At 49.2% G+C, this 24,143-nt stretch overlaps 1 protein-coding gene across 1 annotated transcript in view; it reads left to right on the top strand.

Moving 5' to 3' along the window:
* The window catches only part of ADARB2 (adenosine deaminase RNA specific B2 (inactive)), a 527,763-nt gene that overhangs the window by 458,406 nt on the left and 45,214 nt on the right, over positions 1-24,143 (top strand). Inside the window, exons 5-6 of the mRNA XM_005564500.5 lie at positions 15,526-15,694; positions 18,856-19,007. Coding sequence (XP_005564557.2) covers positions 15,526-15,694; positions 18,856-19,007 — 321 coding nt within the window. The remainder of the gene's footprint in view (positions 1-15,525; positions 15,695-18,855; positions 19,008-24,143) is intronic.

Raw genomic sequence — 24,143 nt, 5'->3', positions numbered from 1 at the left:
TTGTGTTATTGTGTTGTACCAGATAAAACTGGTTATCAAACATGATTTTCCCATTTGCACTTTAGAAACCGTGACAGTTTAAATACAGTTAAAATTTCTCTTTCCATCATACAAAGAGCATTTGTGTAAGTTCATCTTCACAAGGACCTAAGAGAAGCGGAGTATAAGGAGTTTATTCCCCCAATTTTTCAAAACCTTTGCTTTCATTGTCTCCCCTGAATGACTGGCAGTCACTTTGATCTTAAAATTAAAAGCAAGGTATTTTTATTTGCATCCAGTCGGGCATGAGGAAGATAAGCTGAAACAAATGAACTGGACAAAAAACCTTAAACAGAAACCTCATGCTGTGATGAAAGATGGCGAATTATCATCTGTATTTCAAGGAATTGATTTTAATGATTGCTAAGTGGATACTGAGAAATGTGAAGCTGATGCTGTGTCTCTGTGGGTCTGTTCAGGCACATTAAGATTCATGGAGGCCGACAACCCAGTATAATAAGGAGCACTGATGGGCAATTGATTTTAAATCTTTGGTTTAAACTGTTAGGTTTAAACTATAAGATGCAGGATGGATTTCACTACACCAATGCTGACCCTTGCGTAGTGTGAATGCTGACACATTTCTACTAAACATCCCTCCTAAAAATGGAGAGGAAAAGAAAATTAGTCACTGACTGGACATTTGTTCCACCCGAATCCCACTTATGGCTCATTTAAATAGTTTAGCCTGGAATAATTCACAGGGTGCCGATGAAAACCCTCAAAGCTGAATTAACTAAGGAGAGGACTGGCAGCCCTGGCCGTGAGTTAAATCCTCACCAAATGCCTTCATTTATCCCAAGTAAGGAAATGGGTAGATGGAAATAACATGAGAAAGGGAGGAGAAAATATTTTTGCTACACTCTCTCAAGGTCTAGTACTCCAATCAAAGCTGTTCAAACACTTCTGCACTTCTCTGATTATTAACTCATAACTGAGCATTCAATTCTATCTTTAATCTAATTGTCCAAAAGACTTCACCGAGAAAAGAAAATCCAACACTATATCTCAAGGCAACACAACTAAACTCATTTTATTCTGGTCTCTTTGACTATGAGTCTTTTTTTAATGGAAGCGTAACAGTAACTTTGTTGGTGAAAAAATAAAGGACACTAGCATCCAGTGTTTACCTGCGTGCCAGGCAATGTTTGGGGTATGTAAAGCCACATTCTCCTGTTATTCAACAAGCTAAAATATTCTTATGTTTACCCTAACCATGCTCTGGTTAAGCACAGTTAGGAAAGAGGGCAAGAAAGAAAAAGAGAGAGTTAGGAGGGAGGGAGAGAGAAAGAGAAAAAGAGAGAGTGAGGAAAGGGAGGGAGAAGGAAGAAAGAAGCTTCATGAAATGACTGTGTGTTATCTGTGAGCAGGAGTTATCATCATTGACCGGGTCCCCACTGTGTGGCTGGAGATATTAAAGATATTCTAAAGGATTTGGGCTAATTAGTGAACAAATGTGAAACTGAGTGAAGCTGTAACCCTCTGAAATAAGTGTGGACTTTCAAATGCATGCACTTGGGGTCATGGTTTACACTCCCTCGTTCCCTAGTAGACCCTGTATTTAAAATTTCAAGATGTGTCCGTCTGCATTAGGTGATATTGAAAGGGCTTCCCTGCAGAAACACTGGAGGAATCTGTGGTGCTGTTCCAGACACATCCACATTGGAACCTGGGGGTAATTCACGCCAAGAAACAGGGTCTCATGACTTCACACAGCAAAATGGAGGTCTCCTGGCTTCCTGCCCTATACTGCTATAACCAAACTTTCCTCTCCCCGCACCTCTCTTTCCCACACACCCTCACTGCACACCATGTCTGTATCTCCTTCTGCTGCTCCGTTGGACTTTTGAAGTCCTCATGCACAGTGCTCTGGACCCAGCCCCTGCAGCGGCTTCACCACACTGATGACAGGAAGAGGTGTGCATGGAAGCAGGCTCCCAGGTTAGAGAGGCGGTGGGCATCTGATCCCTGAGGGCTGACCCTGAAGAGGAAGGGAGGCGAGGTCTCGGGCTGAGGAGGAGCTCCTGATGGAAGAAAGCAGTCTCAGCTTTGGGGCCATGCTGGCAACAGGTGGCTCACGGGGGAGCTAGTCATTGACAAGGTCAGTGGAGGGCAGAGAAGGGGAGGAGAGCATGAAGCTATGATCGACAGTGGGTTCGGGGCAGCCTCTCCACCTTAGGTCAGTGCCTACCTATGTCATTGGGTCATTACCCAAGAATGAGGGCTCTAACTAGCCAGCCAGATTTGAGCCCAGGGGAACTCACAGCTCAGTCAAGAAAAGAAGAGAAAGTATTGGAGGTCAGCAGAGAGGGCGTGGCGCTCACAGGGCCTGAACAAAGCTCCCCTCTGAGCTGATTCAAATATGATCTTCTTAAAAACAGAACAAAAATGAGCATGTCAAGTGGTTGCTTACAGATGAAGAAAGCACCGTCACTTACAAGATTTAGCTCATGAATTATTTAGGAGCTCTGGCTTCATGCTCTCATTATTTCTGGTTTTAGCGCCAGTGAGACCTTGTCAGCCATCCTCGGTAGGAGAAGGAAGAGACTGTTCATCGATCAGACCAGGTGTTTCCTATTTGTTCCTTTGATATAAAAGAATGAGTTACTAATGGGGTGAAGAGCTTGCTCAGCCCAATGCAAATGTGGAGATAAATAGACTTTTCAATCTATTAATTGCAAAGCGTTCATTGTCATTCTACCTCTTTCTTAGGGGTAGGAAGAGGGCATTGAATATATTTACTAAATGTGAAATTACCATATTTATATCCAGTGAAACCCTCGCAGTGTTGATGTTGAGGAACATAACTAATAACCTTCTCATAAGCTCATCTGGCCTGATCTTTTGATGTATGTGGTGTCCTACCCCAAATTCTATGCATTTTGCAGTTGTATCCACTCGGAACGCCACTGGCTGCAGGAGGTGAGATAGCTGATTAGCAGTGTTGCAAACAAGCACCTTTTTACCTTTTTATTGTCTCAGTGACCAACAGTGGCCCACGTGCCAGACAGTGGTGGCAGGCACCATTCAGGCCCCTGTGGTTTCAGGATGTGTCACCCCCTGGTCACTCCTCATCCCGCCTGCTGCAGGCCACATTCCCAGATCCCATCAGGGCAGGAGGAGGACATTTTCCATCCTGAAGACTTCTTTTGGCCAGGATTTTGCTGCTGGCCGCTCAGCTGTGCAGGAAGTAACAGGGAGAGCTGGAAAGGGAGAGTTTTACATCTCAGTCTCTGCAGCAGGGCCAGTGAGGGAGGATGGCTTGGAGCAGCTGGATGTTCAAGAACCAACACTGGTGCAGGTATCCATAGTGCCTGCTTACATCTCCTAGAGCCTCAAGTCCCTCTTTGTTACTGAGCTGTAATACTGGGCAATACTCCAAGTTGAGCACCGTGCTGGGACGAGTGTGGAGAGGACTGTGCAGCAGCAAATACTGCTGCATCTGCCTATCCATTCTCATGCCCCAAAAGTATACTTTGGAAAAGTCAAGTTAATTCAGTAGGAGAATGTGCCAGATGTGCCGTTGTCATGTAAACAGTTAGGTCCCAGGGCTGACACATGGTTGTCAATGTGCTTGCTTGCCTGGACGCTGCCTATGTCAGTGCCTAGCTTGTCCTGCCCTCTGATGGGGCTGTAGTGTGTTTGACTCACCATGAGTCACAGACACACATGTGACGTGTTGTGGGATGGATCCCCTCCACTCTCATAAGGTTGCACTGTCTAGTGAACCACACAGCTGGCTCCCCACCCAAGGCCCACAGAAAGGTCACTGGCATCTCCTGAGTTTCCTCCCTCTCACCTCTAACCTCACCGACAGCCCATCAGGTTTGGAGAAGTTCCATTCCCTGAGGGGGAACAGCAAAGAGTGTTAACCAGCTGACATCTGGTCACATCTCTGTCCACAGGCTGACCCTCTTAGGGTTGTAGAGGGGGCCACAGTGCCCGAGGCCATCACAGGTGGACAGCAGCCGGCATCAGCCTGGCATGGTTTCTGGGCTCTCTTAGTGCCTTTGCCATGTTGTATGTTATGTGGAGTGAGCAGCATGTTGGATTAGTGTGTAGACCCAGCGCTCTCACATGTGCCTGGCACAGAAGGCTTGGCGAGTGTCAGCCACACTGAGGAGGACAAGATACATGAATGGCACCCAGGGCCAGTGACTGCCTCATTTCCTGTCAGAGCGACATGTGAATCTGTGTCTACAAAGCAAGCCTCAGTCATTTTGGAAGGAAAAAGAATGAGTGTTAAAACAGCAGAGTTATTCATGTCTAACATTCCTGGGTCCAAGCACTCCCTCATGTTTTGGCCCCATGAGGAGCTTGGAGCATTGGCTCTGCTTGCTTCCTCACTGGGACTGAGCCCCGGCATGACTGGCAGTCTCAGCACCTGAAAGTGAGGGTGGCATGTCCTCTGGGAGCATTTTATAAGGAAATTAATGAGTATGTGATTACTTTGCTTATCCTGACAACTAAGGGCTGAGGCTGAGAAACCCTGGCTTTCACGGCGTGTTCACACAGTTGGACAGAGTCAGCATTTGGGATTCACTAATCGGTTGCCCACCATTCTTTGAAACTCAGGTATAGCAAATGGGGACCATAGCATCTGTGGATGCCCACTGAGTGGGTTTTCTTTGTAGATGTCTCTGAATCTACTGAGCACCATATGTGTGCAACGTTCAAGAGAAACTGTCCCTCAATTCAATGGTTTCTCATTCAAATTGCCAAACCAAAGAATCCGCCTCAGTGAAGAGCACCTGTTCCCAAACTGCATCCAATGACATCACACAGCCAAGTGAAAAAATGAATATTCTTCATCTGCTTTTTTTCACATACTTGTGCTCCCCAAATTCACCTGGCCATAAGAATAACCTGAAAATATTGCCTAAAAACAGATTTTCAGGAACCTCACAAGGAGACACTCATTCAATAGTTTTGGGGTTCTTGGTTGGTAGGAAGCTGGAGCCACATCTGTGATTTCAACAGTGACCAAAAGATTCCTCTGATCACACAAGTATAAGAAAGAATGGCCAAAACTTGCTTGACATCTTTTATGCAGAGAGCAATTCTCCCAGTTCTGGTGAAGGCAACATGGTGGACAAGGCTTCTACCCATCATCTCCACTCAGGAGTACCTAGGAAGAAGGTAGACAGTTCTGGTGATGTCACCCACACAACAGGAGGCCCTCCAGAAACTACTACTGCCCCACAGGCACTGGAGTTCTACACCAGTAACCACACAGATTCACCCCATCCTAACCACACAGCCCACCATGACCTAACCACAGAGCCCACTGCATTCTAACCACGGAACCCACTGCATCCTAACCAGAGCCAACTGCATCCTAACCAGACTGTGGCATCCTAACCACAGAGCCCACCATATCTTAACCACAGAGGCCTCTGCATCCTAACCACAGAACCCACCATGTCCTAACCAGAGTCCTCTGCATCCTAACCACAAAGCCCACCACATCCTAACCAGAACCCACCATATCCTAACCAGAGCCCTCTGCATCCTGACCACCAAGCCCACCTCATCCTAACCACGGCGCCCACCTCATCCTAACCACGGAGCCCACCTCATCCTAACCACAGAGCCCACCGCATCCTAACCATAGCCCACCATAACCTAATACAGAGCCCTCTGCATCCTAACCACAGAGCCCACCACATCCTAACCACAGAGCCCACTGGATGCTATCCACAGAGCCCACCACATCCTAACCACAGATGCCACCACATCCTAACCACAGAGCCCACCACATCCTAACCAGAACCCACTGGATCCTATCCACAGAGCCCACCACGTCCTAACCACAGAGCCCACTGCATCCTAACCATAACCCACCATATCCTAACCACAGAGCCCACTACGACCTAACCACAGATGCCACTGCATCCTAACCAGAGCCCACTGCATTGTAACCACAGAGCCCACCGCATCCTAACTGCAGAGCCTGCCGCGTCCTGTCCACAGAGCCCACCGTATCCTAACTACAGAGCCCACCGTATCCTAACCACAGAGCCTACCACATCCTAACCACAGAGCTCACCGCATCCTAACCACAGAGTCCACCGCATCCTAACCAGAGCCCACTGGATGCTATCCACAGAGCCCACCACATCCTAACCACAGATGCCACCACATCCTAACCAGAGCCCACTGGATCCTATCCACAGAGCCCACCACGTCCTAACCACAGATGCCACTGCATCCTCACCACAGAGCTGTCCTCCCATGCTCCTTGTTTTCATGCAGGCTGCTCCCACTCCTCGGCTCCTCTTCATTCATTACCTGGCCAGTTGTTACACACCTTCTAGTCCAGGGCACAGGTCTCTTCTTTCTCCCTCTCTTAACACTGGCTTTGACGTCCACGGTTGCCCCATCCTCTGAGAAGGTGTCCCCACAGCTGGTGTAGCCCAGTCACAGTGAGCTTCTGCTCTCCTGCCACGCTGCCTTCTCCCTGCCTGTGAGCATGTGCTGTGAAAGGAGCTTTGAGACTGCACACTTTTGTATCCCCTTTCCCTCGAATAATTTAGGTGTTTAATGCCCATTGAATGAATGGATGGATAAACAAACAGAAATACATGAAAATATGCCCTTGATACTTTAAGGCAAGTGAGTGCTCATCCTGGAATTGTTATTTGGCCCATAGTTCAGTACCGTGGTCAGATTTAGTTGAAAGGTGTTCTTGAATGTGTCTTGTCTTTCAACTGTCCCACACCAGCCCTCTTGTTCTCATTGGAAGAACATGTGCTTTATAATCAGTAGAAGTAATAATGGAACAAATGGTGTTTTTGTGTCATTCTAGCAAGGGAAGTCACAGAAATGTCCTGGTTGCAGATGGAGAAACAAATATGATTACAAGAGAATAGAAATATATGCATCATAATAGCTAAAGATGGTGGTATTTTTGCTGTGTATCAGGCACATGTTAAGAACTTCGCATTATTTTCTTTAATCTTTGAAAACTTTTTCCAAACAAGACAACTGAACACAATTAAATTCTTGCCTCAAGTAAGCAGCAGAAACAGGGCTACCTGTGCCCTAGAGCCTGTTAAACTCTGCTTACAGTGGTTTGTTATCTGATATTCCCCAGATGTATCGTCATTCATAGAGGAGAGCACAAAACATTTACACATAACTTGTTTTCCTTCCAAAATCAATGCATTTGAAATGTTTAGAGAATAAAAGCCCAGGGGACACTAGTGTCTTCTGATTCCTGAGGAAAGCCATAAATCAAGACCCTAGTGGAAGAAAAATCTCCCCTGTCAAAAGCAAAACTGTTTTCTTTCAGTCTTAGTCTAATCATGTCCCCAACAGATAAGACATGCCCAAGCCAGACATTTTAAAATCTACCTGATTTCAAACTAATTAGAGGAAATATAGAGAATGGAAGCAGAAACACAAGAAGATTTTAAAAATTGGCTTGCAGGAAAAGATTGAAAATAAAACACAGACTTTGGCCAAATAATGACTAGACGTGGGATTGCAGGCCGATCATGATATTCCCTGTGAGTATTCAGAGAATACCAACCACAAAGAGATTGGGAGTTTTAAAGATGAAGTCTGGAAAGTGGACTGAAATTGTATAGAAGATCAGTTAGGCTGAACATTGAAGAAGGTTTCCTAACACTGAGCACTGATAAACTGTGGAAGAGTCTTTCTCAAGGGAAGGTGTGGAAACCCTGTTATTGAGTCATTAAATTCAGTGGGCACAGTTCTAGGAAATAGGGAGTCAGAATTAATTACACATGACACCCTTGGGGCAGTCTACATGTGGAGTAAAAATTATTCCTTTCTCTCTCTATCTTCTATAATTTTGAAATGTATTTCTTTGATGCTATTTGGTATATTTTACTTTCAGTTTTCTTCTTAGAAATTTGGTAATCTTTTTCCTCCAAAACCAGATATAGTATAAGAAACGTACCTTTCAAACGTTGGAACAGGCTGAGAATGACTTAGTTCCAAGTAAATAAATAAAAGCCCATTCCCAGACATTGTCTGGAGATGGGTGATGTGCTGGGGAGAAGCCCAGTGTCTTCATCCATTTGTGCTGCTGCAACAAAATACCTCATACTGAGGCCATTTATAAACAACAGAAGTTCATTGCTCACAGTTCTGGGGGCTGGGAAGTCCAAAATCCAGATGTCAGCAGGCTTGGTGTCTGGAGAGGGCTGCGCTCTGCCTCCAGGATGGCGCCTTGTTACTGCATTGTTTGGAGGGGAGAAACACTGTATCCTCACAGGGCAGATGGGATGGAGGGCAAAAAAGGGCTGGACTCTGTCTGAAGTCTCTTTTATAGGGGTATTAATCCATTCATGAAGGTGGAGCCCTCATCCCCTGATCACCTCCTAAAGGCCCCACCTTTTAATACCACCACAATGAGGATTAAGTTTCAATATAAATTTTGGAGAAAACACCACATTTAAACCATAGTACTCACCAAGTTTATACATTATCCCTTATTTTCTTTATGACAAATGCATCTTTATTTCTTTAATCACCCAAAATCCATTCATTGTGTTAGGGTTCACTCCTGGTGTTGTACACTCTATGGGTTTGGACAAATGTATAATGACATGGATCCACCATTGTACCATCATACAGAGTAGTTTCACTGCCCTAAAAATCCTCTGTGCTCCATCTATTCATCCCTTCCCCCCCTCAACTCCTGGCAACCACTGACCTTTTTATGTATGTCCATAGTTTTGCCTTTTCCAGAACGCCCTGTAGTTGGAATCATACAATATGTCGCCTTTTCAGATCGGCTTCTTTTACTTAACTTTTATTTAACTTTCCTCCATGTCTTTTCATGGCTTGATAAATGATTTATTTTTAGTGCTGAGTAATATTCCACTGTCTGAATGTACCATGGTTTATTTATCCATTCACCTGCCTAAAGGTATCTTGGTTGTTTCCAAGTTTTGGCAATTATGGGTAAAGATGCTATAAACATTCAAATGCAGTTCTTCATTTCTTACATCTAAATATTGATCAATTTGGAATTTAGTCTGGTACATGGTGTCAGATAAAGATGCAATTTTATTTCTCAGATGACTATTCAGTTGTTAGATACCATTAATTGGATAGTCTCTCTTTGCCTCAGTGGTTTGAGATGTGATTACCTTTGTCCTGTACTAAATTCCTGTACGTGTTGGGTTGAGTTCTGGACTGCCCACTTTGTTCCACCTGTTTCCCTTCACACCCCATCCCCACAGCGACCTGGCGTGGAGCCCCTGTAACCTGCTTGATGTACTCTAGGGCTTGTCTCCAGCATTAGCCTTCTTTTTCAGAATTTTCTGGGTTTCCTTTTAGAATCAGCTTGCCCAGTTAAAAACAAATAACTATCTTAGTTCATTTTGTGTTGCTATAACAGAATACATGAGACTGGGTACTTTAGAAAAAATAGTGGTTTATTTAGCTCACAGTTCTGCAGGTTGGGAAGTTTAAGGGCACGGCAGTGGATTCTGGTGAGAGCTTTTTTCCTGCATCATAACATGAAGGAGAAGGTCAAGGGGGAAGCAGATACTTGCAAAGAGAAAACCAGAGGGGCATTATGGCTTCATTACAGCCCACGCTCATGGGAACTAACCCATGTCCTTGAGGACTAATCCATCTTGTCAGAGCAAGAACTCACTGCTTTGAGAACAGCACCAAGCCCTTCATAAGGAATCCACCCCATGACCCAAACACCTCCCACTAGGTCCCACCACCCCTCAACACCGCCACACTGAGGACCAAATCTCAACAGGGGTTTTAGCTACAAATAAACCATACCCAAGCCATAGCAATGACAAAACAAAATTACACTTTTTAACCAGGTGTCTTGTCCAAAACAAAGCACTATTGCTGTTTCTTTGGGAATCCTGTCAACTTTATAAATCAATTTAGAGAGGATTCATTATGTTAAACCTCCCGATCCAAAAATGTGACATGTCTTTCTGTTTGTTTAAATTTTGTTGTGTCCTTCAATAGGATTTTGAAGTTTTATTCACTATAGTCCTTGGTTATTTCTTGTTAAACTTATTCCTATTATCTTGTTTGCTGCCGTTATAAATGGAGTCATTTTTCCTTTACAGTGTCTCTCTAGTTGCTGTGTGTCTACATGAAAGTTATTGATTTCTGTATATTAACTTGGAACCCTTTCACCATATTAAGCTCTCTCATTGTTTCTAGCAGTATGTCAACTGGATTCTCTGGAGGTTTCCAGACACAGAATCATAGCATGTTCAGACAGTGCTTGTGTTACCTGCCCCTCTCCAATTACTACAGAGCTAATTTCTCTCTCTTGTTGTGCTCGTCAATGGCTGCAGCAGATGTTCCTGAATGGTTATAGAAGTGCCTGGAGTGCTTGCCCATAGAGCATGATACTCATGTGTGTGTATGTGTGTCTGGTGTGTGTGTGTGTGTGTGTGTGTGTGTGCATAAAATCACATTCAGGAAACAATCCCTCTGTTCCACTTGATAGAGTTGAGTTTTGATAAAAACTCAATGTTTTATCAAAAGCAGTTGTATTTTGTCAGATGCCTTATCAGTATCTGTGATTATGCTTATTTTTGTATTGCATTTAAATTTTTTTTTTTCTTTTTTTTTTTTTTTTTTCCTTGAGACGGGGTCTTGCTCTGTTACCCAGGTTGGAGAGCAGTGGTGCAATCTCAGCTCACTCCAACCTCCGCCTCCGAGGCTCAAGTGATCCTCCCACCTCAGTCTCTCGAGTAGCTGGGACTACAGGCTCATGCCTCCATACCCAGCTACCTTTTGTATTTTTTGTAGACTTGGGGTCTGGCTATGTTGTCCAGGCTGGTTTCAAACTCCTGGGCTTAAGCAATCCACTGGTCTCAGCCTCCCAAAGTGCTGGGATTACAGGTGTGAGCCACTGTGTGCCTGGCCTTAATTTTTTAATATAATCAATTCTTACATTTCAGAAATAAGCCCACCTTGCAGGGATGTACTCTAGTACTCTTTTCCTCTGCTACTTGATGGCTAGTATTTTGTCTAACTGAGGGCTCTGTTTTCTTTGTTGCGTAGCCTCCGTCAGGTGGGTATGGCAATAATTTAGGCATTCCATGGTGACACACAACCTGAGTCTTCTCTTGTCTTTACATGCTCCGGACACTTACAATCTGCTACCTTTCGGTCGAATTCTACAAAACTCACCGTGCTTGGTGCTTTGGCGGGGTGCAGTAGCCCTGCTCTTTGGCCAGCTTTTCTACTTATTCTATAGAAATTCGTATACATATATTTTCTGTGACTACTTCTCATGTTGTCTTACAGAGTAGTAGTTTTACTCTCAATAGCCATTTATAAGAAAAGAGATCACCAATAGCCACTATGTGTGGAGTGATGCTTCTACACAAACTTGCATTTTATCGGCTTAATAGCATCATTGGAAGGATTGGAATAAATGCTGTTGGCACCACAGCCACCCCATCCTGGGCTCCTGATCTTCTCCAGCTGCTCTGAGTGCCGGTCAGGGCAGCTCACGGCTGCAGCCACCTCCTGAGAACAGCCCTGGCCACCAGAAGCCTACACGCCTGGGAGCACCCACAGCTCATAACTGGCACATGGCACACCCTTGCCTCACACTCCTGAGCTTCCTGTTGGGTCAGCTGGACATGGGACCTCAGCACAGCCTCCCCTCGCCTGGCGTCCCTGCTGCCCCATCCTGTCTTCCTGACTTAATAAGCCCCTGCCGGAGCATCCCCGACCCAGCCTCTGCTGCAAGGCGGCCTGGCTTCGGACACATTTTTACACAAAGCATTGCTCGTTGAGTGCAGAGCATTTTTGGCGTCCATACAGCTTGGCGTGGCCTCACCCTGACCCCAGCAATCAAGGATCTCCGTGTGGGGAATCAGAGTACTGAAAAAGGAGAATGTTAGACACTTCTGTGCAGGGCTGACACAGCCCTAAATGCCACTGGTTTGTACCTGGAGGGTGATGCCCATAAACCAAGGACTCGGTTTCTCTCCATAGGTATGAGTGGCCTCGACCTGCCTGTGGCCCCACCATGGCAGCAGCAACCTCGCGCTGTCCCGTGACGCGGGTGTTAAGAAAAGCGTGTTTATCCGAATGCTGTTGGTGCTGTTTCTGTTTTCGACCTTTTTGCTCGCAGTCTTTAACTGCTACTGAGCTGTTTTCCACCGCACCACGCTGCCTGACGCCGCACTGTCCGCGTGGCACCAGGGGAGAGATGACGACGCCCGTCCTCTCCTTTCCCCCATATTAAATCGGTCAGCCCCAAATTCGGCCATTCTTCATTAAAATCTTCCTCTTTCTCATTTGTAATGTGTGGTACCCGAGCACATCTTCTGGCTTCTTGCTCTCCCCCATCCTCTGTGTAAATTTCCCAAATCCTGTGGATTTGGTCCTTCCTCTGCTCTCTGGGTCCCTCCCGCCAATCCACTCCTGAGGGCACTTCCTAAGTCCTCCTGCACCATGTCCAGCCCTGGCCTCCCACCCAGTGTCCCGGCCCCTTCTCTCCTCCTGTGCAACCCAGCACTCACTCATGGGCAACAGTGCTGCTGTCCTTCCGGAAAACCCTTTCACAGCTCCCACTGTCTGTTGGTGAAGAGCTGGATCTTCAGGGTGGTACTCAGGGCCTCTGTGACCGACTTCCACCCACTTTGGAAGCTTCGCCACTTTCCCACACACATCTCCCACAGGCTCCAACGTCGGCTTCTCCTTGTCCCGCAGAATACGCCTGTGCCCTTTCCCATCCCTGCCTCTGGTCACCATGCCCACTCTGCCTGGGACACCTCCTCCTGCCCCCTGTGCAGAAGCTCCCAGGGTGTGAGTCCATCTTTCCCTTCTCCTCCCTCGCTCTTGTGCTGGTGACATTCCGTGTACAGCACTTCTGCGACTTTTCTCATATGACATCTTGTGCTGCAGCTGTTTCTGACTGCATCATCTCCCTCGGTCCAGGCTTCACATCTCCTGTGTTGTGGGAGCATGGTGCTGGCCGTAGGGGTGGGAATCATGAAAACTGAATATGCAAACAATGCACTTCTTGGGCCACATAACTGTGCTGAGTGTGGCAGAGCCTGGAGCCAAACGGAGCTGGGAATCAATGAGGGGTGAAGGGAAAGCAGTTGCTTTTTTCTACAGCTCCAATTTCCACGGAATCCAAAGAGAAGGAGCAGGCCGGGGCCTCACAGGCCACAGCACTGTGGAAATTGGAGCTGGGACAGCAGCACTGTTGCCCATGAGTGAGTGCTGGGTTGCACAGGAGGAGAGAAGGGGCCGGGACACTGGGTGGGAGGCCAGGGCTGGACATGGTGCAGGAGGACTTAGGAAGCGCCCTCAGGAGTGGATTGGCGGGAGGGACCCAGAGAGCAGAGGAAGGACCAAATCCACAGGATTTGGGAAATTTACACAGAGGATGGGGGAGAGCAAGAAGCCAGAAGATGTGCTTGGGTACCACACATTACAAATGAGAAAGAGGAAGATTTTAATGAAGAATGGGCGAATTTGGGGCTGACCGATTTAATTTGGGGGAAAGGAGAGGACGGGCGTCGTCATCTCTCCCCTCCGCGCCACGCGGACAGTGCGGCGTCAGGCAGCGTGGTGCGATGTCGTCCTCGTGAACCATTTCTCAACAGTCCACATGTCACTGACTGCCTGAGTGAGACGGTGGCTCCCACCCCTGGCAGAGTCAGTAGCAGCTGCCCACCCCGGCTCCCTGTAGCCTTAGATCGTGATCCCATCTGCTCCTCCACTTCTGGGACCCCCGCTGGGAGGCAGCCTCCGCCCCCAGGATGGCTGAGAGAGGAGGAGGCCTGGAGCTGGGACAGGGCAGCTGCTCACGAACTTTCCCGGGGGAGGAAACTCAGGGGGGGCTGGTCGTCTCCTCTTTTGATTAAAGCGGCCTGGGGAAGTCCGGTCACTTCCTGAGCTCAGGAGCAGTCCAGTCCCACCAAAGAGGGGGCAGTGGGTAGACAGCAGGACCAGGACCATGGAGTTCTCTTCAGGCACAGAAGCAGGGGCTGCTGGGAGAACTGGGATGAGCGGAGACAGCAGTGGACATGGGCAGGAGGCGGGGGCTGTGCTGGACCGCTTTGCCTGGAAGGAAGGACACTGGACAGACAGACCTCAGCTGCAGAGCCGCGGGGGCAGGGATGCCGCTGGGCCTCCGCGGGGCACTTCCGCAGTGCTCCGTCCCTCTGGGCTCCGCGTTCTCCCTGGCTCTCACTGGCAGCTGCTGACTCCGCCCTTTCATCTCACAAAGAAAGATCCCGCATTGGGGCCCAGAGAGGGCCGATGCCCTCAGGGCTCGAGAACCAAGTGCTCAGGGGAGAAAAAGTCACATCAGAGGAACAAGTGTGTGAGAAGTGAGAAGTGCTCATGACCAGCCAGCACTGTTTGCCGTGGGGAAGTCGATTTTATTTAAGATGGGAGGGAGGTCTGCTTCTGGCATGACATGAATTTGCGTGTCACCTCTTCCAAGAAATGGTCTGGACATGTATTTACCAGGTGACTCCGTGGACGTGGCCGCAGTCGGCAGCTAACGCGTCTCTGTGCTGCCCTCACTTGGCCTGGGATCCGGGCCCAGCCAGTGGCTGTCACATCCCAAGGCTCCTGGGTGCCCACAACGTACCCGCCACCTCCAGCCGAAGGGCCTGGACGATGGATTTGTTACTGGATCGGCAACACTGACCCGTCTAATGACACGGACTCCCTAGGGAGACCCTGCTTGGATCATTTGGTGGAAATTCTGACTCGTGTCCTCAAGGAATTCACCATCTAAGTGCAGAGAAAATACACATCCACAGAGACCTGTTACAGCAGAGCAAACAAACATTGGCTTGTGTCTTCCAGCTTCTTCTGAAACAAAGTGATGGATATTATACTTTAAGGACATTACGCTGGGGGTTGTTTTTCAGGTTTCTTTGTTTTGTTTGTTTTCAGTCCCTGAAGGGAGTATCATTTTTGTGGATGGGGTTCCTTTGACTATGGTTAAAATGACACATCCAGCGTCCTTTCTGTGTTAGGGTGAAGGGTTCATCAGCTCCTGTCCTGCGTTTCTGTGTTAGGGTGAAGGGTTCATCAGCTCCTGTCCTGCACTGATCCCGTTGGGGGACAGGGGAAAGCGCAAAGGTGGTCAGAGGTCGGGCAGGAAGCCCAGGCTGTAGCCAGCACTGCTCCCACTCACAGGGGACCTGGGACTCAGAGGTGAAGAAAACTGCCCTGGTAGTAAGTCCGACCTCAAAACTCTGCTCCTACGGTGCCTCAGGAGCATTTCAGCAACCTTACGGATAACAGAGGCACTTGGAGCGCCGTCTCAGGCTGCCATGGAGTAGGTGGGAATCCCTCAGGCGGGCGGTCGCCTGTGACGGCCTGGGGCACACAGAAACCTTGCTTCCCAGCTCTCAAAACAGTGTTTCCAAGGTTTCCTAACCCAGGGAAACCGCTGTTGTGAGACCCTGAAAAGACCGAGGAGGGAGACGGGGGCCGTGGGCCACGCTGCCCTGATGCTGTCTGTGTCCCCAGGACTGGACGCTCGGCAAGCACAGGTCGTGGCCCTGTCGTCGGGGACCAAGTGCATCAGCGGCGAGCACCTCAGTGACCAGGGGCTGGTGGTGAATGACTGCCACGCAGAGGTGGTGGCCCGGCGGGCGTTCCTGCACTTCCTCTACACGCAACTGGAGCTGCACCTGAGGTGAGCGGCTGGGGATGGGCTCCAGGGCAGGCGGACACCATGGCTGGGGGCTGCCAGGGAGCAGAGGGGGCCCATGCCTGGCTCAGAACACGCTTCCCTCTATCCTGGCACAGGGTGAGCCAGGAAGCGCCCCTTGTTATTCAGACTAGAGACATCCCTGGCGCACCTATAGAGCCGCCATGCGGGCTGGGAAGATGCTAAAATTCCAGGCTTCCTCCTTACTCCACGTTTCCCTCCAGAAAACACCTTTGCAGCCCTCGTCCTCCTGGGCAAGGCCACCCTCTCCCGGCCTCGGCTCCCCACGCCCCCCACATTCCTGCACTGCCCCCTTTTCCGCCGTTGCCCTCAGAGAACGTGAGTGCAGTGCCAAAGCAGTGGTTTGGAGATGCGCTGTCTTCTTGCCTCCTGTGCCAAGTCCATGTGAAGAGGCCGCTGAGACCCTGAGAACTGTGCCCCAGTCAGTATTGGGTTCCCGGGGTTCTGTGGCCTGCTCGGGCTGTTGGGCAGAGGTGGCTGTCATGGGGCAGCCTTCTGTCCCTGAGACACCTTAGACGGGAATGAAACCCACGTGGTTTGCAGCACGTGGCCTCTCCAACACACCTCCAGCCCGGGCCGTTCAGTCCCAAGGGCTCGCTGTCAGCTCCTTGCCCGAAACGCTCCCTCCTGTGTCTCCTGTCTATTCTTTCACATCCCCTGAAGCCGTCTGCGTTCCTCAAATCCACGAGAAATGGCACCTCGGGGGGCTTTGGCGAGGGTCATCTCCATGCCCATTAGCTGTGCAAAAGCCACACAAAAGCAGAAAGGCCCATGTGTAGCCAAGCAGATGCCACTGAAAACAACACCTTAACACACTCAGCTCATTCTTTTTTTTTGAGACGGAGTCTTGCTCTGTCGCCCAGGCTGGAGTGCAGTGGCGCGATCTCGGCTCACTGCAACCTCTGCTTCCCAGGTTGAAGCAATTCTCCCACCTCAACCCTCTGAATAGCTGAGACTACAGGCATTCACCACCATGCCCAGTTAATTTTTGTATTTTTAGTAGAGACGGGGTTTCATCACGTTGGCCAGACTGCTCTCGAACTCCTGACCTCAAGCGATCCACCCGTCTCAGCCTCCCAAAGTGCTGGAATTACAGGCATGAGCCACTGCGCTTGGCCCACACTCAGCTCATTCTTATCAGAGCCTCTGAGCAGGGAGCCACAGGCTGAACCCATCCCTCAGTTCCCTGAGGCCTGTGGGTGCGGCAGGAGTTGGATATGGGAGAACAGAGAAATCTCTCAGAATGTAGGGAAGGATTTCTCCTAAATGCCCACCTGCTCAACTGGGACTATCTCCAAGATCCCTCGCTCATGTTTGTGTCAGAGAAGGTAACTGGGCCAATATTTACCAGGAGCTGGTTACCTGCCTGGTGCTATGCCACCAGCTGGGGGGTCCACAGGTGCACCCGATGCCTGCCCTGCATGGGGAACCGGCACAGGGGAGCGGGGTCCAGGGCAGCCACGTGGCTGATAGGCCCCGCCCCGGGGTCCAGGCTTGGGACACATTTGCCAAGGGTCCTGGGGGAGGCGGCTGGGGCAGGCGGCTGGGGTAGTGGGGGGCGGTGGCTGTGGGCTGAGTGCAGGCACAGAGGCAGGAAGGCTGCTGGATGCCGCAAGGGCTTCCTGTGGAGAAAATGTCTGTTCTGTTGCCTGTGTGATCTCAGGGCCCCGCAGAACACAATCCATCACCCATGGGGCAGAACGTGTGAAAACAGCAAGACCGGCAGAAAGTAGATGGCCAGCAAGCAGGGAACAAACACCAGGAAGCAGGGAATAAACACCGGGAGGCAGGGAATAAACACCTGGACGCAGGGAACAAACACCGGGAAGCAGGGAACAAACACCGGGAAGCAGGGAATAAACACCGGGAGGCAGGGAATAAACACCTGGACGCAGGGAACAAACACCGGGAAGCAGGGAACAAACACCGGGAAGCAGGGAATAAACACCGGAAAGCAGGGAACAAACACCGGGAAGCAGGGAATAAACACCAGGAGGCAGAGAATAAACACCGGGAAGCAGGGGAATAAACACCGGGAAGCAGGGAATAAACACCAGGAAGCAGGGGAATAAACACCGGGAAGCAGGGAATAAACACCGGGAAGCAGGGGAATAAACACTGGGAAGCAGGGGAATAAACACCGGGAAGCAGGGAATAAACACCGGGAAGCAGGGGAATAAACACCGGGAAGCAGGGGAATAAACACCTGGAAGCAGGGAATAAACACCGGGACGCAGGGGAATAAACACCGGGACACAGGGAATAAACACGGAAGAAGGAAATGCAGGCGCATTTGCTCAGTGCCCGCTCAGGTGGGACTGAGGTGGGGCTGCTCAGCTGGAGCTTCACAGCTGGTGGGGGTTTTGCAACAGGCCGAATCATTCACCATCAGAGAGAGGCTGGGACCTCTCCCGCCCCACCTGGGTCATGGCTGGATGCAGAAGGAAAGCTGTTTCCCCATGGCTCTCCACGTCCACCTGTGCTGGTGACCGAGCCCAGGCCTTCCTACAGCTCCTTTTCTCCTTTTAATCACACACAAGCTGCCCACTTAGGCTGCGTCAAACCTGCAGTCCGCTGTGAGGTACGGCTGTGAGCAGCACTGGCAAATCCACAGAGTCACAGCTGTGTAGACGGATAGATGTGGGTTAACAGCAACGGGGAAAAATGGCCTGGTAAAAGATCCTGGTGGGGCCAGGTGCGGTGGCTCACGCCTGTAATCCCAACACTTTGGAAGCCTGAGGCCAGGAGTTCAAGACAAACCTGGCCAACATGGTGAAACCCCATATCTACTAAAAATACAAAAATGAACTAGGCGTGGTGGCGCATGCCTGTAATCCCAGCTACTCGGGAGGCTGAGTATTACTTAATACTCAAGGCAGAAGAATTGCTGGAACTCAGTGGGTGGAGGTTGCAGTGAGCCGAGATCGCGCCACTGCACTCCAGCCTGGGCAACAGAACAAGACTCTATCTCAAAAAAAAAAAAAAGAAAGAAAAAGAAAAGAAAGGAAAAAGATAAAGAAAAACTTGGGGAACAGCTCTACAAAACAGGACTCAAGCGTTCACCTGTTTGGAACGTTTCTGGTTTGGTTTGTGATAAATGACCCCAAACCTCTTTGTGACCCTAGCAAGCGGCGCGAGGACTCGGAGCGATCGATATTTGTGCGGTTAAAAGAAGGCGGCTACCGGCTGCGGGAAAACATCCTCTTCCATCTCTACGTGAGCACCTCCCCCTGCGGAGACGCAAGACTCCACTCGCCCTACGAGATCACCACAGACCGTAAGAGACAATGCTTTTACCTTCTGTGGGCCAGCAGCCCCCAGCTGCCTCTATCTGGGACTCTGTCCCGGGCGGTGTGTGGGGCCCTCGGGTACTGGAAGAGGATTGCCTCTGCAATTAGTGGGATAATCATGCCTCCAAAATCTTAGTCTGAAATGCTCAGGTGATTGGCAGAAGAGTAGTCTGAGGCCTAAAATTAGCAACCTAATGGCCGTAGTTCTCTGTTTTGTTTTAATAACTCAGATAATCCCTGTGTCCTGGGTTGGGAAAATGGGATGAAGGGAAGGCCAGTGAGAGCTACGGAGGCTGGGAGCAAATTCCGACTGGCTCTGCTTGCCTTCGCTCACAGCGTTGGGGAGAAAAAAGCTCAGCTTTTGCAACCAAGCCGAGGATGAGTGATTCCCTGCAAAGGGGTCTCCCCAGGCGAACTATAAAGTTCCATTGCAAACCCGCCCTGTGAGCATTTATCGGGGGAGATGGGACAGAACACACCACGCGGTCCCCGCCTCTCTGTCCTCTCCATCAGCAAAGGGCAGTGATGCTGTGAGTGCCAGGGTCGGAGGGCCAGGCATGGAGCAGGGCGGGGCTCTCCCTTGATGCCACCCTTGACAACAGCATCTCCATGATAAAAGAAAAGGTGCTGCAGGGAAACTCCTCTCTTTCATTTTAATGATGAAATCCTATTGCTTAGTGCTATCTGCATATGTCACACACATATATTTATATACCACATACACCACATGCATACCACATATACCACACATGTATACCACACACATACCACACACACCACACACTACACAATACACACCCACCACATACACTACATGCATACCACATACACCACACACACAAACCACATACACTACACACACACCACATATACATGTATACCACATATACCACAAACATACTACACGATACACACATAGCACATTCACTACATGCATACCACATACACCACACACACATACCACATATACCACACATCCATACCACATATAGCACACACACCACACACATACCACATATACCACATGCATATCACATACACTATAAACCACATACACCACACACACATACCACATATACCACACACACCACACACCACATACCACATACACTACATGCATACCACATATGCTACACATGCATACCACATACACTGCACATACACCACATATACCACACACATGCCACAAGCACCACAGGCATACCACACACACCACACACAGACCACATACACCATACACATCACATACACCATACACACATATCACATAAACCACACATGTATACCACATATACCACACACATATCACACACACCACACACATACTACACAATACACACATACCACATACACTACATGCATACCACACACACCACACACCATACCACATATACCACATGCATATCACATATACTACACACAAACCACATACAGCACACACACCACATATATCACACACATACCACACACCACATACATGCCACACACCACATACCACAAACACTACACACATATCATATACACTGCATGCATATCACATACACTACACGCATAGCACATATGCCACACATGCATACCACATACACTGCACACACACACCACATACACCACACACATGCCACAAGCACCACACGCATACTAGACACACCACACACAGACCACATACACCACACACATCACATATATCACACACATCACATACACCACACACAGCACATACACCACACACACATGCCACATATACCACATGCATATCACATACACCACACACACATTCACATGCTCCCACATCCTTTCCAGAAGCAGTCCCAGGCAGATCTTTCAATGCAGGCAATGCATGTGGTGTGTGTGTGGTGTGTGTGGTGTGTGTGTGGTGTGTGGTATGTGTGCGGTGTGTGTGATGTGTGTGATATGTATATGATGAGGGGTCCAGTCCTGATAAGGGAGGAAACCTCTGGTAGACATACATGGACAGCACACCGCTATTAAGGCTTGACTTTGGCCTGACTCTCCTCCGGTGGAAGGCTACATGGTGTTTTAATTACCAATGTAAGGAAAATTAAACATTTTCATAAAGCCCTGCTGTGTTCCAGGCTTTGTCATGCAGCCTCCACCAAAGACAAGAAGGTGTGGGGAAAATGGTGTCTTTAATCCCACATGAGCTTAGCCTGATTCTCCAGTCTTCAGATGGGATGCTGGCCCAAAAACATTCCTCCTCCTTTCTGCGGATTTCCCTCCAGCCCCACTGCTTTCCCTTTGGGATGGCTGGATAGGGTTCTCTGTAAGTGGATCCTCTGGGATGGCTGGATAGGGTTCTCTGTAAGTGGATCCTCTGGGATGGCTGGATAGGGTTCTCTGTAAGTGGATTTAGGGTGGCATTTCCACACCCTTTGGAAATTAAATGGGAGAATCCCATCAAACTGGGAATGAAGAAAGGGAAGCCTATTCAACATCAGGGACTTTTAAAGGAACGTCCTGCAGGAGGAAGAGAGAGGCAGGGGCGGCCTGAGCACCTGAGAAGTGAACACAGCCACAGAGGGAAGGGGGCCCAGTGTGGCCCCACGAGATCACACAGGGCACCCCTGCTACCAGGCCGACTCAGGAACAGAGAGACAGAAAAATCACCAGGAGTGGCTTCATTTTCACTGGACATATTCAGCAAGCCAGAGCTACATGATACCAGCTCACCCGATAAAACTGTGAAATCTGGTGCATTGCACAGCTACTGGGAATTCTGTGAAATCTGGTGCATTGGACAGCTACTGGAAAGTATCTTTCCATTCTTCTTTAAAGGGTTGCCATCATAAAGACCCAGCTAGGAACCCTCAGACTCGAGAGGAAAAGTGCCGCCAAATGCTTGGGGTTGGCGCTAATTTGTCCAGCCTCTTCCTTGGCTAATGTGCCCCTGGTGGGAGTTGGGAGAGGGCTAAGTGAGAACAGCAGGAGCCTTGTCCACGCCTGAGACCCCGTGGTCTCCCCAGGGGACAGTTCTAGTCCATTGGGCCTCCCATGTCTCTGTACATCGATCACCAACTGCAGCCTCTCCAGCCAGCCCTCACTTCCAACTGCAGTGTCTGTGGTTTAGAAAAACAAATACATTACCCGAGGCACCCTGGGGTTCACTTCCAGACACAGATGTCTTTTATTTCATGGTGCTTTTAAGAAGTGGCAGGTGCTGGTAGGAGAAAAAATAAAGCATTTTTCTCACATTTTTGCAGCAGATATGCCAGGCAAAATGGAGAAACTCCTTCCTGTGCCGTGCTCTCCGCTGGGCTGGTACTGCTCCTCCGCTCTCCTATCTGGAGAGTGTGGAGAAGGTAGGCACTTGGCGAACTCTCCTGTAACAGGGATTCGTCTGCCAAAGTCACTCAGTAAAAGCAGGAGAACCCAAGTTCCTGCCGTTGTCTGCTTGGAAGGAGCCTTCAGAGAGCTGGCTCTGCAACCTTCAAACCTCCCGAGGAAGGCAGAGACCTTCAGGAACAACTCCTGCCATTTCCCCTGCAGAGACGCTTTAAGCTCCTTTACAATAAGGGGCAGGGGTCTCCAGGTTGCTAACTCAGGCAGTGTGTTTCTTTGTTACCCTTTAAAGAGGGCTGGAGCATGGATAAGGGGAGCAAGTGGCCTGGATTTTGCTGTGAGGGGCTCCTCCAGGGCTAGCGAAGGGCAGTGTCGATAGTGACAAGCCCCCAAAGAAAACGCTGGCGGCAGGAGCTGGACACCTCCAGTTTGCACTGTTCCCAGAGGTCTGCAGCTGGCACTGCCTCCCTCCCATGGATTAACCTGCAGAAACCCAGCTGCACTGCCCTCCAATTCAGAGGCCCACACTCCCAAAAGAAGCCCAGGGAACGAAACAAGCCCTAAGGGGCATGATGTTATTCTCACAAATGCAGAGGCCGCAGAGTGCAGAGAGCTGAGTCCCCTCCACTGAGACCTTTGCTGGGGGCCAGAGGAGCCCATCTGAAACCGAAGGACGCTCTGGACTGAGGTCTCAGTCTTCTCAAGTGCTCTCTGCCTCTGGTGCCTTCTGGACCTGCCCTGTCTCCTCTCACCAGCACCATGCTTGGTCCTGGTCTCTTTAGCTCATCCCTTCCTCAATCTCCCATTTGGCCTGCATCAAGCTATTGTGCATCTCCACAGGGGCCACGCCTGCTAACCTCTCTCTCAACTGTGCCAGACTTCTCCTCTTTCTCACACATATATACCCACACATACACAAACACACACATACATAAGCACATGTGCACACAAAAACACATACATAAGCACATGTGCACATGCACACACATAAGCACATGTGCACAAACACACATACATAAGCACATGTGTGCACACACATACATAATCATGTGTGCACACAAACACATGCATAAGTACATGTGCACACATGAACACACATGCATAAGCACATATGTGCACACATGCACGTGTGCACACACATACGCACATGTGCACACAAACACACGTACGTAACCACATGTGTGCACACACAAACACATGTACTTAAGCACATCTGCACATACACAAACAGATACATAAGCACAGATGTGCGCACACAAACACATGCACTTAAGCACATCTGCACATACACAAACACAGATACATAAGCACACATGTGCACACACAAACACATAAGCACACGTGCACAAAACAAGCACACATACACAAGCATATGTGCACACACAAGCACACGACAGGTATCTGATGCATCGGATCTATCAATATAACCATGATGTGATTAGGTCAAAGAGAAGTTTGGTGCCCAAGATTGTTCCCCCTTCCTTTAAAAATGAAGGAACACAGAGTAGAGCATAAGAAAAAATTTCTGTAGATAGGTTTAAATAATCATTACAGTAAGTGTCATGTAACCAAAGGCCCAGGAGAGAAGCGAGTCTGACTTGGGGTTTCTAGGAGCACACTTCTGACTCTCTGGTGTCTGCTGAGCAGCTGCCTCCCAGCAGCAACCTGCCCCGACAGCTCAGCAGGACCAGGAGTTCCCCGACCCCCAACCACCTGCGGCCCAGGCTCAGGGGCTCCAAGTCCTAGACACAACACCAGGACCCTGGAGTTGCCATCAAACCCCACTTTCCTGGGATGCACGTGGCTCGAGAAATTCTAGATGTCCC

Source organism: Macaca fascicularis, chromosome 9 (assembly GCF_037993035.2).
Source record: "Macaca fascicularis isolate 582-1 chromosome 9, T2T-MFA8v1.1".
Lineage (NCBI taxonomy): Eukaryota > Metazoa > Chordata > Mammalia > Primates > Cercopithecidae > Macaca > Macaca fascicularis.
This window is presented reverse-complemented; position numbering and strand designations above follow the sequence as displayed.